Source organism: Schistocerca piceifrons, chromosome 3, assembly GCF_021461385.2.
Source record: "Schistocerca piceifrons isolate TAMUIC-IGC-003096 chromosome 3, iqSchPice1.1, whole genome shotgun sequence".
NCBI lineage: Eukaryota > Metazoa > Arthropoda > Insecta > Orthoptera > Acrididae > Schistocerca > Schistocerca piceifrons.
In genome coordinates, this window is record NC_060140.1 from 275,745,986 (window position 1) to 275,764,249 (window position 18,264).

The 18,264-nt window shown below is 39.6% G+C and overlaps 1 protein-coding gene across 1 annotated transcript in view; it reads left to right on the forward strand.

The window, feature by feature from the left end:
- LOC124789849 (nucleolar GTP-binding protein 1) overlaps nt 1–17,861 on the forward strand; it is a 70,768-nt gene extending 52,907 nt beyond the window's left edge. The window contains exons 9-13 of the mRNA XM_047257356.1: nt 5,128–5,257; nt 5,564–5,763; nt 11,320–11,598; nt 17,353–17,487; nt 17,647–17,861. Coding sequence (XP_047113312.1) covers nt 5,128–5,257; nt 5,564–5,763; nt 11,320–11,598; nt 17,353–17,487; nt 17,647–17,802 — 900 coding nt within the window. The 3' untranslated portion in view covers nt 17,803–17,861. The remainder of the gene's footprint in view (nt 1–5,127; nt 5,258–5,563; nt 5,764–11,319; nt 11,599–17,352; nt 17,488–17,646) is intronic.
- The last annotated feature ends 403 nt before the right edge of the window (nt 17,862–18,264 follow it).

The following is an 18,264-nucleotide window of genomic DNA, read 5'->3' on the forward strand; positions in this document are numbered from 1 at the left end:
GTGTGTGTGTGTGTGTGTGTGTGCCCTGCCACTCTAGTGCCTTTTTATTGAATGTGACACAGACAGTCTTCTTTATATGCACAGCTCTAAGCTTAAATTATTAAATGTATAACAGTCAGGCAGAACTTGTTCATTCACAGTAACCCACAATCTAGTAATCTTCCGACATCCTGAAATACAGATTGTCAAGCATGCCTGTGCAGAGTGGAAAGTTCCACAGGTCGCACCAATATTCACGAAAGGTAGTAGGAGTAATCCACAAAATTACAGGCCCAAATTGTTAACCTCGATATGCAGCAGGATTTTGGAACATATATTGTGTTAGAACATTATGAATTACCTCAAAGATAATGGTCTATTGACACACAGTCAACAAGGGTTTAGAAAACATCTTTCCTGTGAAACACAACTAGCTCTTTATTCACATGAAGTGTTGAGTTCTATTGACAAGGGATTTCAGATCGATTCCGTATTTCTGGATTTCCAGAAGGCTTTTGACACTGTACCACACAAGCGGCTCTTAGTGAAATTGCGTGCTTATGGAATATCGCCTCAGTTATGTGACTTGATTTGTGATTTCCTGACAGAGGTCACAGTTTGTAGTAATTAACGGAAAGTCATTGAGTAAAACAGAAGTGATATCTGGCATTCCCCAAGGTAGTGTTATAAGCCCTTTGCTGTTCCTTATCTGTATAAACAATTTGGGAGACAATCTGAGCAGCCGTCTTCGGTTGTTTGCAGGTGACGCTGTCATTTATCGACTAATAAAGTCATCAGAAGATCAAAACAAACTGCAAAACGATTTAGAAAAGATATCTGAATGATGTGAAAAGTGGCAGTTAACCGTGAATAACGAAAAGTGTGAGGTCATCCACATGTGTGCTAAAAGGAACTCATTAAACTTTGGTTACACAATATATCAGTCTAATCTAAAAGCTGCAAATTCAACTAAATACCTAGGTATTACAATTACGAGCAACTTAAATTGGAAGGAACACACAGAAAACATTGTGGCGAAGGCTATCCAAAGACTGCGTTTTATTGGCAGGACACTTAGAAAATGTAACAGGCCCTACTAAGGAGACTGCCTACACTACACTTGTCCACCCTCTTTTACAGTACTGTGGGATCCTTAACAGATAGGACTGACGGAGTACATCACAAAGTTCAAAGAAAGGAAACATGTTTTGTTTTATTGTGAAATATGGGAGTGTGTCACAGAAATGATACAGGATTTGGGCTGGACATCATTAAAAGAAAGGCTTTTTTCGTTGCGATGGAATCTTCTCACAAAATTCAATCACCAACTTTTTCCTCCAAATGCGAAAATATTTTGTTAACACCAACCTACATAGGGAGGAACGATCACCATGATAAAATAACAGACATCAGAGCTCTTACTGTGTTCATTCTTTCCGTGGACTGTACGAGAATAATAGAGAATTGTGAAGGTTGTTCAATGAACCCTCTGCCAGGCACTTACATGTGATTTGCAGAGTATCCATGTTGATGTGGATGTAGAAACAGAACTGCCGGACACATGGGGGTAGACTCACACTATCCTTTAAGAGTCTAATTATGATTAGTTACAATGTGCACAGAGGTGTTCAACCGATTATTTACCCTGCATTGAATGGAAGGAAGCCCTAATAATTGGTCAAATGGAAAGTACCCAATGCTGCACACTTCATTTATTTGTGAAGTATTGCTTTCACTATGTTTTAAGTATTTCTCTTGTCAGAGGTGACTTTCTGAACCCATCTCCAATTAGTTTCATGTACTCTAACTATGCTGCATGGCGAAAGAAAATAAAGCATCCAGAAACAGATGACGAAATGTAATGAAACTTCACAAGTTGAGAGGGTATGTGATGTTATTTCAGTGATAATGGTGCTGAGTCAAAAGTACAAAGAACTTGGCAGTATGAGCCCACTTATCAGAATGATGTTGCACCCCTTGTGGCATAGATGCATGCACTGTTTCGGTTAGGAAGGGTGTCATAAAGCCATTGTTCCTCTCCTGTAGCAAGCTGATGCACAACTATTGTAACTTACCCTTGATACACTGAATACTGGCTGTTCTCCTGTGTTTTCTCATGGACAGAGCTGGCAAACTTGCTGGATATAAGAGTGCCTCAGCGTCATACAGGCAGTTCAGACACATGCTGTGTATGAGCGATCATTGTTGTGACGAGAAATGGCACCACGATAATGTGACAGAGGTGACACATGAGGTTGCAGGATATCCTTGATGTACTGTTATGCTGTTAGTTTCCTCAGTCACCATCACCTATGGCCTGAAGTCAACTCCATGGCTTCACACACACCATGACTTCAGGAGTAACATCACTGTGCCTCTCCAAAACATTGGAAGAAAGGGATCTCTCACCAGGTCCACCATACGCGACGAAGATGGACATCCAGGCAGTGCACAACTGCAATTCATCGCTGAACACAATAGGACTCAGTTCATCAACATTCCTTGCTTTCTGTTCATGGCACCACTCCAAACACAGATATTTGCGTTGTGGTGTTAACTGCAGTCTGTGCCTGGAATGGTAATTCCCGAGTCCAGTTGCTGCTGGTCTCCAACCAATGGTGTGGAATGTTGCGGGGAGTTCGTTACTTGTTCTTGAATGGCAGAAGCAGAGGGGTTACAGTGTGATTGGTTCACAATGTGGTTGAGCCTCCTTTACAGTAGTCAGACATGGTCAACTGAATCCTTGATGACAAGTATACCTGCCCTCAAGCTATCATGCAGACCATCAGGTCGCCATTACATCTGAATTCAGCAGAAATTTGCTTCATGGTTTCACCAGCCAGCTGAATCCAGACCTGCAACAAGGCCCTTTGAAACTCTGTCAGGTGCCGATAGCTCTGCCTCAGATGAGTCTGTGGCATTTCAAAGTCCTTCACAGTAACCATTCAACATCTAACACTGTCTACGCCCCTTATGTTCTCTACCATACTTAGTAACAACATTAAACAATGGAAAATCCAGGATGGAATGTAACAATACCAGAGAAGAAAAGTTGCTACTCACCACATAGCGGAGATGCTGAGTCGTGATAAAACTGTGCTGCACTCTATTTAGGCATGACAGCCAACAAGCTGTCTGTTCACATGAACCGACAAACTGTTACATCTGACCATGTCTTCTTGGTGCTTAACTTTTTTTCTTCGTCAGGAGGGGTATTTGATGTCTTTTGCCATATGGAGGAGCATTCTCAGGTTTCCAACACTAACAATTTTATATATATTATTCCCCATATGGTTAAGTGTGTGGAAGGCAGGTGTGCATGCTTGCGTTCATGCACCTATCACCTATCTTTGCTACTGTTTGGTAAAAAAACTTCTTGTGCCACCAACAGATGAATACCATTTTCCAACTAAGTACCTCTCAGGCAAGTGAGTAGCATAGAACTGAGGTGGTGGGTTTGTAGTAGGAAGCAGCTGCACTGAAAATTTGAAGTGCAACAGTCCTGGATCAGATTTCTGTTGTTTCCCTAAAAGCACCTGAAATGAAGATGCCCAAGGACAACACTATTGCTTTTCTAGAAAGCTGAACTGCTGTGAAGTTCTTAGATTTCTAGCTGAGTAAGCCTTTAAAAGGTGTGACATTTCAGTGAATATCATTTCACCTGGTAAAATTTTGAGATGCTGTCTGTGTAACCGTTATACAGACAGTGCCGGGGAGTTGTCTGTCGCTTTCTCAGTGCCACAGGACAAGCTTATGTAGTGATTTGAGGAGTTGCTCTTGAAGCCTGGCATGTTTAGAATGTCTGCACGTGCATGCAGTGTATTGTGGTCAGTAATTGGGCCCCAAGCAGAGCTTAGCTGGTAGCATCCATAAATAAGAGGCATTCACTGGTCCTCATATCAGTATTTGTTGGAAGATGAAGAGTGACACCAAAATTTAGTATTCGTTAGATCGTTTGGCTAACATTGCATTTGCACTCATATTGTTTGAAAATTTCTCTATTGTTATAGCTGTTGTATTTCTAAAATTTTTTAAAATTTAATTCATTTCTTTATTCTGTAAAGTGAATTCCATTTGCAAAATTGTATCTTAACATCAATTCAGAGAGCTGCTCATAGTATGTAAAATTATTTCAAAAAAATGATTTACCGTGTGCATTTCTCATGTTTCATTTTGCAGAATTAGAGCAGTTACTAGATTTTAGCATGGCTAACTCAATTGTATTACATGAGCATGGTCTCTCATTGAGAGAATGTGACTGTAATGCTTATTCAGTTATCAATATGTGGTAGAAGTGGAGTACTTTGCGAATTACATTTTGATACTTTCATTTAATACTATATAATGCAATCTGTTTGCTATGGAAACTGGTCCAAAAGGTCTTTTTTTATGAAAGTACCAGGTTAGGTTAGGTTAGGTTGGGTAGGTTAGGTTAGGTTAGATCCCTCACCAAATTTCCTGTACAAAGACAGGAAGCAGTAATTGTTGCACAAAACATAGGCATTACATCCTACTAGTGCCAGGGGCAATGCTAAATTGGAAATAAGATAACCACCTTATTTTGTGACTTCCTAATCTGTGAGGTCAATTAAGCTTTTTTCAGAATTTTTGACATCAACACAGCACATACTATGAGAATGAATTAAGATTGAGGTATCAAGTCCATGTTCAGTACAGCAAAAATTTAACTTACTAGTGTATAAAATATCATTTTGAAATAAAAATACTCACCCAGTTTCTTGCATGCTCTCCGATAAAGGTTGATTTAATTTACCACAAAGTCTCCAAAATGCACTGTGATTGAGAAAATAACAAATTGATCATTGCAGTTATATGGAAATTTTCAACATTGTAAAAAGTAGAGAAGGCACAAAAGAATTATTTCTGTGAGGCATTGGTGGTGGTGGTGGTGGTGGTGGTGGTGGTGGTGGTGGTGGTGGTGGTCGGTTTAGGACACTCATCTGTTTGGTGATTCATCTCAAGTTTATATGGGAAATCATAAGTCATTCAGTAAGACCTGCCTTGAAAACTTACTGTTATTGCCAGAATAATTGAGTCCCATGTCCTTGAATATAATATGGTAATCACTTTTTTTCTTTGAGTGTAAAAAACAAGTTTTCTAAAAAAAAAAAATTCATTCTGTTCTAGGCCTGTGAGAAGCTTCTTTCATATAGGCTTGAAATGAAGGTCCGTACGAAGAAGGTAGATGGCATTCTCAACAGGATACATGTTGCCATGCCATCACAGAGAGATTCAAATAGAGTGCCTTTTATACCAGGTGATGTCCATTGCTTTATTGCAATTTGCATTTGTAGATAGTTTAATTTATGTAGAAAGATTTGTGACAGCATAGAGTAATGATATGGTTAATGAAATGTTCTGTACCAAAACATACTCTGCTGCAGATTGAAAATTTCATTCTAATGAAATGTTGTTTGCGTCATACATGCTTACAAATTCTTGGACCAATATTGGCCATGAAGATAGCAAAACTTGGCCTCCAAAGACTGCTGATTATTATAACCTCTACTTGTTTGCCATTAATCAACTGTTTAAGTTGCAATATAATTTTTCGTATTTTCAGAAAATGTGTTAAAGCGACGACAAGAGAATGCTTCTCGTAAACGAAAACTTGAGAGAGAAATTGAAGAAGAGGAAGGTGATGATTATGTATTGGATCTGAAGAAGAATTATGACCTTCCTGAAGAATACAAGTATGATATTATTCCTGAAATCTGGGAAGGGCATAATATTGCTGACTATATTGATCCTGAAATATTTAAGGTACTTGATTTTTCATAATGTTATGAATATTAGGTTTATGGTTAAGATTGGACCTACGGTGTGGTGAAAGTGTGTGTGTGTGTGTGTGTGTGTGTGTGTGTGTGTGTGGGGGGGGGGGGGGGGGTAGGTAAGATGATTTGCTGTAATAACATTACCTTGTGAAACACCATCAGTCATGTCATTTTGCTGATACTATCATACACAGTTTGTGCTGCATTTTGGGATTAGCACTGTCTTTTGTGTTAATGTTCATGTGATGGTGTGTTTTTTGCGAATGTAGTAATACGTCATCAATCTTGAAAAGTGGTTTTTGCTGCAATGTGTGTATGTTGAGGCAAAAAGCCATATATTTATTTATTTCTTTTTTTCTGTGGTCATCCTTGCAATTGATGGTCCACGGGATTTCGGCCTTTCGCTTATGTAATAAAATGAAACATTTGCAGCCATTGTTTTGATGTTATTTTATTATACTGCAACCAGTTTTGGTGGCTCAATATAACATCTTCAGGCCTTAACTGATGCTGTAGGGTTGGATTCAGATCGTACACATGATCCCATCAGCAGCCAACATCTATAACTGGCTTCTGCAGGATACTTTTAAAGTGGTGTTGTGTCTGCAGCCATAAACTTCTCTAACTTGAGCTCATAGTTGATGCTTGCAGATACATCATCACTGTTACAGTATTGTTTGGAAGCCAGTTCACAAATATTGCCTACTGATGGGATCATGGAAATACGGAAGCGTCCGATCCCGCCCATCTGCTTTGACCCATGATTTCACAAATATGGCGGAAACAAAAACAAACACACACACTTTCCACAAGAAGCCTAATGACAAGCGCGGGAAATGGGGAGTTTTGGGTGGGGGCAAACTAAATATAAACAAATTTAGACGCCTTGCGTAACTACAACGTGTAAGTGAAGACAGCCATGCATGAATACCCACCCACCTCTGCAGGGGTCGTAACACCTGCAACCCATACAAGATACAGATGCTTCAGTAGCTGATTAGTGTTTTTTGTCTTTTTTTTTTTTTTAAATCTCACAGGATAGAACGAACAGATCAGAAAGATAAATATAATAAACTAAAACAGAAATTGGAGGAAACAGATAATTAAAATAAGTAATAAGTATTTTTAAATTAAAAAAAAAACTCACGAGATAGAACGAACAGATCAGAAAAGTAAATAAAATAAGATAAAACAGAACTGGAGACAGCCACACTCAAACCAAACTCCGCACCATCATGACGTCACACACGACAACACCCTTACGTCACGGGTCAAAGCAGACGACCCGGGATCATATATTCAATGTAAAAGCCTGAAGAAGGTGTAGCGAGTCACCACCGAAACTGGTTACAATATAATAACATGACAACAAAATGATGGATGCAGGTGTTTCATTTTAGCTGCAATATTAAGGAGCATTTTAAAGAGGAAAACATGTATAATCAAGAATGAGATTTTCACTCTGCAGCGGAGTGTGCGCTGATATGAAACTTTCTGTTATAGGTGGTAGAAACGACAGATGGTTTGCAACACAGGTATTTTAGGTCATTGTGTAGAGGGGAGACGTGAGAGAGGAAATGGTGACATAATCCACAATCGGTGTTGCCAAAACAACATGCAACATGTAGTTTCACCACGCTCTTAAGATATAACTATTGCTAGGTTGCAGCAGTAATGGAGAAACAAGACAGCCGGTGCGAAGTACTCTGGACCGAGCCAATACGTGACAAAGGGGCCCAGCTTTTCTTGTGTCACTTATAACTCAGTCTCATCATTTCGCATGTATTTCCGATGTACTGTATTCAGCAACAATATCAATCATCAGCCTTTTAAATTCAGACACCAATTCTCAAAGAATATACTCGGTCATAATTGAGTAAACATTGCTCATTTCTGGCTAGTGAACTCTTATTGGCTGGCGACTCGTCAAGTCAATCAATAGCCAGTGCAACCATCACACCACACTAACACATGTAAAATGACCTCACCTACTGGATGTATGGAGAGGGGGAGTGGCCCTTCAATGACCAGAGTGCTGGTAGGGATGGAAGCATTTTATGAAGTACTGAAAATATACTTTCTGTGCAGATGATGTGCTATGACAGAGATTTCACATGGAAATAGAGCAATGGTTTTGCAACAGCACATTGTAAAGACTTCCTTGTTCAAATATGATACAATACAGTTCCAACAACTACATACACTACTCACATACGTGCTTTGCACCACACACTGTGGATCATAAAGATTGGCAGTAGTGATACAGGGCATGAAGCGAAAATGTAGCATCTGAGTTTTCCTTCAAATTTCCATTCTAAACAGTGTACAGAAATTCACTAAGCTGACTTCTAAGAAGTTGGTAATGTCAATTTTGTATGTTTCTCTCATCAAGCCTAAAATAACACTTTAACAGTGGTGAACATATGAGGTGTTGCTTCTAAGAAAAGCATTAAAAAATAACTGTAATGGTGACAAAATTTGTCATTAAGCAGATGTCCACATATGTACTTATGAAACTTCCTGGCAGATTAAAACTGTGTGCCCGACCGAGACTCGAACTCGGGACCTTTGCCTTTCGCGGGCAAGTGCTCTACCAACTGAGCTACCGAAGCACGACTCACGCCCGGTACTCACAGCTTTACTTCTGCCTTTCGCGAAAGGCAAAGGTCCCGAGTTCGAGTCTCGGTCGGGCACACAGTTTTAATCTGCCAGGAAGTTTCATATCAGCGCACACTCCGCTGCAGAGTGAAAATCTCATTCTATATACTTATGGTTTAACCACTTAGCTACTGTGATGTTTTTGGTTTCATTCAACTTGTTCATCTATTTCTGCTTTTTTTCCTGGGTGAGTACAAAAGATGATCTCTCAAAAACATACATTTTGAATGTATAATTTGTGGTCATAGCATGTTGGAAAATAGCTCAATTACATTGTACTAGATACCGATTTCAACTTTTTATGAGTTTTTACTTGCTGTCACACATCTGTGACGTTTTAAAAATGATAAAATCCATTACCACGACTTATTCTATAAACATTGTATTGCACATTTAATTTCCTTCACTTTGAATAAAATCTAAGTTTTGGAGAGCATCGCAATCTTTAATCAAATGTGCCAAGTACGTGTGTTTTTACTCTTATTTGGGGGGGGGGGGGGGGGTTAACATTTTCCTCGAGTCTGCATTTTCATCAATCTTGCATTTTTAAGTCTGGACCACACGAAAAAATAAAAAATGGATTTCACTGTATTATGAAAAGGATAGAGTGTTACTCACCATATATTCTCAGAAAGCACAACATAAAATGTGTGTTCTGTCTATCTAGAAAGCTTAGAGTACTACTGGGGAATGTGAAGGATGACCTGCGACTACGAAAACCATGAATTAATCACATACCTTGCCAATGTGGCATGTCATACATCGGCCAAACAACCAGGATAGTAGACACCAGATGCAGAGAACATCAGAGAACACCGGACTAAGACAGGCAACTAAATCAGCCATTGCCAGGGATTGTCTGATACTCAATCATTCCATGAATTATGATGAAACAAGGGTTCAGGCACTGACCCCCCTATACAGGGAGAGTATTAAAAGTGAGTCAGTAGAGATAAAACTGATGGAAAACCTCAAGAACTGTGACACTGGATATCATCTCAGTAGATGCTGGGATTCTGCACTGAAATCGCTGAAAACAGAACAGGGCAGCAGGAGCACTTCACAAAAACAAGAACTGATAGTGTGGACATAGAAAACAACAGCAGGTAGAGCAACAGGCGCACTGGACATGGGAACAACACCAGACAGAGCAACAGGCGCACCGAACCAAAGGTGGAACGCCTCAGATCGCTTCCATTGGATGCAAACAGCAGAGGAAACACCTACAACTGCACCAATGCCAGCACACTGGCAGGCGCACCAGAGCAAAGATGGAATGCCTAAGAGTGTGTCCAGTGGGCATAGACTACAGAGGAAATGCCTGGAACCAACTATGGAGGGGGAAGACTGCAGGTATAAATACTGGACCCGTTCCACTTGAGGACCTTGTCTATCACCATATGAGTGCGTATTAATGGTTAATCATAACCAGATGCACGCAAACATCACAGTACCCACATACTGCGATACCTCACTCAGTGAAAACTAACCAATATACAGAATGGCAGTAAATCTTTTGTATTGGCCATCATGATGGTGTGGGTGTGGAGGGGCTCTACCCTTAATTAAATTACTTGAGTAGTAGTCTCAGGTAGCAACTGATGATGACGATGAGTTATGTTATCGAAACACTGTGCAAGAAAAATGCTGATGCATGGCAGAATACCCGACACTTCAAATATGTCATAAAGAGTCATATCACATGTTGGCTATAACATTTGGACAATACTGTATCCTTCGTCACAGATACATAGAAACATTTTTACTCCACATAACCAGAACACAAGGGCAAAAGTTGACCGTCTAAGTAAAAAGTTTTGGCAGATGTCTGTACATAAATCACTCTGGATCTTGTGTGAATTTTGTTCGCAGATTCATTGGAATGGAAAGGTTTATATGAGACTATGAGACTGAATACTAAAAGTACTAAGGAAATAACTGAACAGTTAGACATCCATTCTAACTTTGGTGGAACAACTATGACAATATTTTAAATGCTAATGTGAAAAATAAAATATTGATTTATGATTTCAGTTACAGTTTCATGCTTGTTGTATAAACATTGGTATTTGAAAGCTGTATTGTATACAATTGAAAGTGGGTATCAATTATTAGGGTTTATAGTAAAATTAATTATCTGTAAAGATAGCCAGATAATGATTATTATTGTGAAAGCTGAAGGAGAAAGGATAATGTTCATAATATATAAAAAGTTGTAGGTTTTTATTTATTTATCTTTTAAATTTAGTTCAGTATAAACAAATTCTCTCGCCATGGTTCTTAGAATGTATAGTTTTTCCACTTTCTTCAGATCTATTTGTATGTGGAGAGCAGATGAAAAGCTAGTACATGGAGAAAATGAGAATGTGAATTTATGCAATGGGAAAATACACCTGTTTCTTTGATAATGTGTTGTTCCACAGTGAAATGTTTGACCAGTAGAGATTTTGAACTGTGGAAACGATTACAAGAATACAAATTGAAAGACTGAAATAATATATTCACATAGTAAAAATTGAATTGGGTTGTCATGTATTGTGTATTTTGGAGGAGCCAGAAAAATGATTCATTTTGACTAATGTGCTTCAGTGGTGCTGCGTAACACTAACACAAAAGGGAAATATTCTTGTACTGAACCCAGTGACTGTTCTGTAAATGAAACTTTTGCATTGTATTTTTCAATCTCAGGTCATACAAATTAGTGTGACCTGAGGCTCAGAAATATAATAAAGTAAATGTGCTGCGCTTTTGACTTACCCAAAATATTTTTCTCTGTTATTGCTGATTTTTAATGTGTAATACACATTTCTCATTTGTTTAGAATAACATTGCTTAGTTTGAAAATGAAGAGTCATTAGAAATATAGTTGAGTTTTAATTTCTTGCAGAAACTGGAAGAATTGGAGAAGGAAGAAGCTCTACGAGAAGAGGCTGGCATGTATGTGGTTCCAAAGATTGAGCTAGATGAAACTATGAGAGAGATCAAGGCACTAGCAAAACAGATTCGTGATAAGAAGGCCATCATGAAACAAGAGGCAGCAATTCTGAAGAACTCTACCAAGCCAGTAATGCCACGCACTACAGCTGCTCGAGCACGTGATCGTAGTGTTTCTCGTTTGAGAGCTGAAATGTCAGAATTAGGAGTTGACATGAGTGGCACAGAGGAGGTAAATACAAGGAATTTATTAGTTGCTATGATATTAAAAATATATGAGTACTAGTTTTAAAAGATAGAGGAGAGGTACTTTTTTTATTAAATGTGAGCATCAAGTATCTCATTCCTGTGGCTGTTTTTAATGTTGGCGCATTATTCATAACAGTATTTAAAAATCTTTTCCGAATCCTATGTTTTCAAACAGTGCTGTTCAGCTGTGCTTCTTTTACCATTTGCATAGATGCGGGATGTTATTAGGTCTAGCAGTGCTTAACATAATCTTCAGAAATTAAACACGTTGTCATATTTGCTCATTCTTTTCTATTTTCAGCCCTGTATGTTATTCAGAATTTATTATTGAGTGCTGTATTACAAGCAAAAAAAGTGTTGCCGCAATGACACTGGTTGTTAGTAATATATCTGTTTCATTCAACCAAACAATTGAAAATCCATGAAAAGTATAGATTAAATCACAATGGAAAATCCAGGAGGGAATAATGACAATATTATGAAAAGGATAGATTGCTATAGAAGAGATGTTGAGTCACAGATAGGCTCAACAAAAAGACTGTCAAACAAGTTAGCTTTTGGCAGCCATAGACTGCGGTCGAGCGTGCGTGCACTTGTCTCTCTCTCTCTCTCTCTCTCTCTCTCTCTCTCTCTCCTCCCTCCCTCCCTCCCTCCCTCCCTCCCTCCCTCCCTCCCTCCCCCTCCCCTCCCTCCTCCCCCTCCCCTCCCCCCCCCCCCCCCCCCCCCCTCACCCTCACTGTGAGTGTGTGTGTGTGTGTATGTGTGTGTGTGTGTGTTTGATTCTGAATAAGGCCTTTTTGGTTGGAAGCTAACTTGTTTCACAGTCTTTTCATTGTGCCTGTCTGCAACTCAGCTTCTCAACTATATGATGAAAAGGATAGATTGCTACTCACCACATATGGGAGATTTTTAAGTCTTGCACAGCCACAACAAAAACACCGCTAAACAAGTAAGCTTTCCATAAAAAAACTTTCTTCTGAATTTAACACACACACACACACACACACACACACACACACAAACAAACAAACAAACAAACAAACAAACTCAACAACTCGCCTGCTCATGGCCACTGTCTCTTGCTGTTGAGGCCGGGCTGGTCTGTCATGTGTAATGTATGTGGTTGAGCTGTGTTTTCGTGAGTGTATGTTTGTGTATGTTGTCTAATTTGGAAGAAGGCTTTGTGGCCAAAAGCTTACTGGTTTAGCAGTTTTTTTGTTGTGCCTGTTTGCAACTCAACATCTCCACTATACAGGGTGTCCCAGCTATCTTGTCCACCCAGAATATCTCTGGAACAATAACAGCTATTGGAAAACGACTTTCACCGGTATCAATATAGGGCTGGGGCCCATGAATGTACATATTTGGAAACATTCTAAAACGAAAGCTTATGTGTTTTTTAACACAAACTTATGTTTTTTTTTTAAATGGACCTCCTATAGTTTTTCTTCAGCAATCCATAGCATGACAAAGCACATACGCAATGGCGTTGATTGCATCGCAGTATTCCCATTACATCCCGAGATATTGAGACGCGAAGTTGACGCTTGAAACACCCGACATGCGCTGCTAGTGCACGTCCTGAGGCTCAGGCGTGAACCCCATGCTGCCCGTAATCGCGGTGTGATTGACAAGTAAGTGTCCCTCTTGATAAGTATGGAGGTGTGATTACACATGTCAATCACATCGTGATTACGGGCAGCGTGGGGTTCACGCCTGAGCCTCAGGACGTGCGCTAGCAGCGCTTGTCGGGTGTTTCAAGCGTCAACTTCGTGTCTCAATATCTCGGGATGTAATTGGAATATTGCGATGCAATCAATGCCATTGTGTATGTGCTTTGTCATGCTATGGATTGCTGAAGAAAAAATATAGGAGGTCCATTTAAAAAAAAAACATAAGTTTGTGTTAAAAAACACATACGCTTTTGTTTTAGAATGTTTCCAAATATGTACATTCATGGGCCCCAGCCCCACATTGATACCGGTGAAAGTCGTTTCCCAATAGCTGTTATTGTTCCAGAGATATTTTGGGTGGACAAGATAGCTGGGACACCCTGTATAGTGAGTAACATTTTCATTATATTGTCATTTTACAGAACTGACTAAGGAAATGCGGTGGGAACTAAAGTGCAATAGAATAAAGTTCATACAAAGATAAATGTACTAAAACTACTGGTGAGAGAACAGTAATGAAAGAAGCACCAAGTTGGAGGTAAAGTAAAAGCAGCACTGGACACCAAGAGAGAGGGGAAGGTGTCTGTCGGCAGGAGGGGGTGGGGGGTTGTGTAAACAGTGTAACATACTGGGTTCTATCAGAAAAAATTTCTTCACATGTTTGCATGTTAAGTTTGATATGTCGACTGTCAAATGACAGTGTGGTATACTGTAAGGCATCTTTGTGAATTCTACAGAGTCAGAAGCTCCTTCCTCACCTGCATTCTCATAATATTCTCTTGAGTAAATTTAGGCAATTGGAATTTAAGGTAGATTGTGCAGGCTCTGCTGCCACTACTGTGTGTCTTGTATTATGAATCTGAATAAGATGAGGAGCAGACAGACATACAGAGTTATCTTTCTCTCACACCATTTGTGAATGGAACAGGACATAAATTCTATATTGTCTGCTCCCCATTTTATTCAGATTCATAATACAAGACATACAGTAGTGGAAGCAGAGTTTCTGCGCAGTCTACCTTAAATACTAATTACCTAAATTTTGCTGACAGAGCCCAGTATGTTACACTATTTACACCCCCCTGCCCCTGCTGACACACACACCTTCCACTCTCATTTTGTGTCCAGTACTGCTTATCTCCAACTTGGTGCTTCTTTCCTAACTGCTCACATCAGTAGTTCTAATACATTTATCTTTGTATGAACTTTATTCTGTTGCACTTCTAACAGATCACCTTGCACTTCTGTTCTCACCCCTTTCCCTTACTCAATACTGTAATAATGCATAGACTGGTTCTCCAACTTGGATTATGTTTTGTTGCTAAAACTTTCCTCGGCTTCCAACTGAGGTAATAATGCCTTAGTGCAGGGTCTCCCAAATTCTGTACCACAGGAAGAGAATTAGTGCTCACAAAAACCTGTTAGCAACATGGTGTGTGTGTGTGTGTGTGTGTGTGTGTGTGTGTGTGTGTGTGTGTGTGTGTGTCACTGACCAAGGACCGTACTGTTTGGTCCCCCACCCACCCACCGACATTTTGATGATACTGATTATTTGTTTAAAATTTTTTAGGTGTCTATGGTATTAGCTATGATTTAAAATTGAGTAATCACTGAATAAAACAACTTTACCCATTTTTTAAAAACATTATTAACCTTTAAAATAAACAAGGTTTTCCATGGCAGTAACAGGATTCTGAAGGTGTTCCATCTTAGGAAAAGTTTGGGAACCCCTATCTTAGTGAACAACTTGGATTTATTTTGTACTCTAATCAACACTTAACTGTTTTAAAATCCTTTGTTGTGGCCATGTTTTTTTGTTGTATTTGATTTGCAAATTATCCATGTGACTATCTTATGTATAGTAAACTGTTTCCTGCATTTTAACTCATCTATAGATACGAAACTGAAAATGTGGCATCTATTTTTGGCAAAATTTGTATCTATTTTGGCAAAATTTGCCTTCATCTTGGATGCACAAATTTAAAAGATGTCACACTAAATGTCTGAAGACGAAGTATCAGTGCTCTAAAATTGATTGTTAAAAAAGGTGCGGATTTGGGAGCATTTTCAATGGAGTGTTTGTATTTGCAATAATTTCAGCAGCTTTTCCCAAAATGGTCTTCGTTTTCTTTTTTTGGGTGTACTTAAGCTTTCAATAAAACTTAACACTACAGATGGACCTGACAAGGCATGTAGTGTAGAAGTGGAACCAAAAATAATTTCATTCACAGATTAGGGGAAGAAATTTGGCACGGTCGAAATACATGGACAGGTTTTGTTTTCCTGTTGTTATAGTGCAGATTGCAGATGCTGTGCCTTGGCCATGAGCGTAAGAAAAACTAGAGCTATGACCATCAGAGGGGGAGGATAATAGTTGTGGGGGGAGGGGAGGGGAGGGGAGGGGGGGGGGGGGAATGAGCCCCACTTTCCTCTCACATTTTCACGCAATTTTGGTGCATAGATCCTGAGAAATCAGTACTTGGAACAACCACCTCTGGCCATAATAACGGCCTTGATATGCCTGGGCATTGAGTCAAATAGAGCTTGGATGGCGTGTGCAGGTACAGCTGCCCATGCAGCTTCAACACGATACCACAGTTCATCAAGAGTAGTGACTGGCGTATTGTGACGAGCCAGTTGATCGGCCACCATTGACCAAACGTTTTCAATTGGTGCGAGATCTGGAGAATGTGCTGGACAGGGCAGAAGTTGAACATTTTCTGCATCCAGAAAGGCCCATACAGGACCTGTAACATGCGGTCGTGCATTATCCTGCTGAAATGTAGGGTTTTGCAGGGATCGAATGAAGGGTAGAGTCACGGGTCCTAACACATCTAAAATGTAACGTCCACTGTTCAATGTGCCGTCAATGCGAACAAGAGGTGACCGAGATGTGTAACCAATGGCACCTCATACCATCACGCCGGGTGATACGCCAGTATGGCGATGACGAATACACGCTTCCAATGTGCGTTCACCACGATGTCGCCAAACACAGATGCAACCATCATGATGCTGTAAACAGAACCTGGATTCATTTGAAAAAAATGACGTTTCGCCATTCGTGCACCCAGGCTCATCGTTGAGTACACCGTTGCAGGCTCTCGTGTAGATGGTTGTTGTCTTGCAAACTTCCCCATCTGTTGAATCAGGGATCGAGACGTGGCTGCACGATCCGTTACAACCGTGCAGATAAGATGCCTGTCATCTCGACTGCTAGTGATACGAGGCCGTTGGGATCCAGCACGGCGCTCCGTATTACCCTCCTGAACCCACAGATTCCATATTCTGCTAACAGTCATTGGATCGCGACCAACGCGAGCAGCAATGTCGCAATACAATAAACCACAATCGCGATAGGCTACAATCCGACCTTTATCAAAGTCGGGAACGTGATGGTACGCATATCTCCTCCTTACACGAGGCATCACGACGACGTTTCACCAGGCAATGCCGGTCAACTGCTGTTTGTATATGAGAAATGGGTTGGAAACTTTCCTCATGTCAGCACGTTGTAGGTGTCGCCACCAGTGCCAGCCTTGTGTGAATGGTCTGAAAAGCTAATCATTTGCATATCACAGCACCTTCTTCCTGTTAGTTAAATTTTGCGTCTGTAGCATGTCATCTTCGTGGTGTAGCAATTTTAATGGCTAGTAGTGTATTTAGCTACTGTTTGAACATACTTCTCATAATTACACTCTGTGCACAACTTCATCATTATCTGATTTTCAGCCACACATACTTCTTTCATTCTGTGAAACACTCTTTGTGTTGCCTTTCACTCAGAATCTCTCTCTGTGGTACCAGAAAAAAAATTCAGATTGTAGCTAAATTTTCATATATTCCGTGTTTGTCCTGATGTGAACTTAATTTTACCCATGACAATAAATGTAACTACAATTTACACAGGACCTTTCCAAAACACCAAAAATTAGTGAAGTGAATTTCTTATAACAGTCTTTATGAAGCATTGTTCACTTCTACTCATGAGTCGCTGGTGTCCTTAGCCATATTAACACATTGCTTGATTTATGTTTAAATTTTAATGACAAATTTAATTTCAGGCACACTTCACAAAGACACGTAGTCGGTCACGATCTACATCTCGTCCAGCGAAAAGAATGAGACTGAGCTCTGAAGGTTTATCTAGAAGCAGCTCTAGACCACCGAGGGATGAAATGGGAGTCAAGGATGTTGTTGTAAGTCCATAATCAAATTTCTCAGTGTTTCTAATTCTGTGATAAAATTCTATTGAAATGTCTATTTTGTTAACCGTGAACTCAATATCTCATTAATTTATAAGAGAATTAGTCTTGCTGTGTTTGTGTGTTGGAAAAAAATGTCTGTTTAATTTTCAGATGAAGGAGAAACTGAAGAAGATTGCACACAAAGCTCTGAAGAAAAAGATAGACAAGAAAGGGCTGAAAGGAGAAGCAGACAGATTTATTGGAAATAAGATGCCAAAACATTTGTTTTCTGGAAAACGTGGAATTGGAAAAACAGATAGAAGATAATAGGATTGTATTTCAGAATAATTTGCAGTGCTTCTGCAATAAAAGTTGTTCTGTTTTGACTTAATTATTTCTCAATAAATTGCTGCTGATTAAAAAAATCCAACTTGGAAGACAGCAGTGGAGGCAGTATTACTACAGTGCACGTGTGCACATGCACGGAAGCGTGTGTGCGCATGCGCATACTTTCTTAACAAACATAGTTTATTTTTATGTGATTCATGCCAGTGTTTTCAGATTATCTTAATGTATATGTATCACCTTCATTAACTCAAATTGACCACCTTCTGAGTGAAACTATATACAGTTTCTAAAATGGGATATTTACTGTAACTTCCCTGTAACTTCCCTGACACAGTACTATTCCAGCAATGGTAAGCAGTACTCTTATCTCGAATGTTAACATTCATTTCTTGCCTCATGCCTTCTGCTTTCAAAACAAAACGAAAAAATTACAAGTTGAAT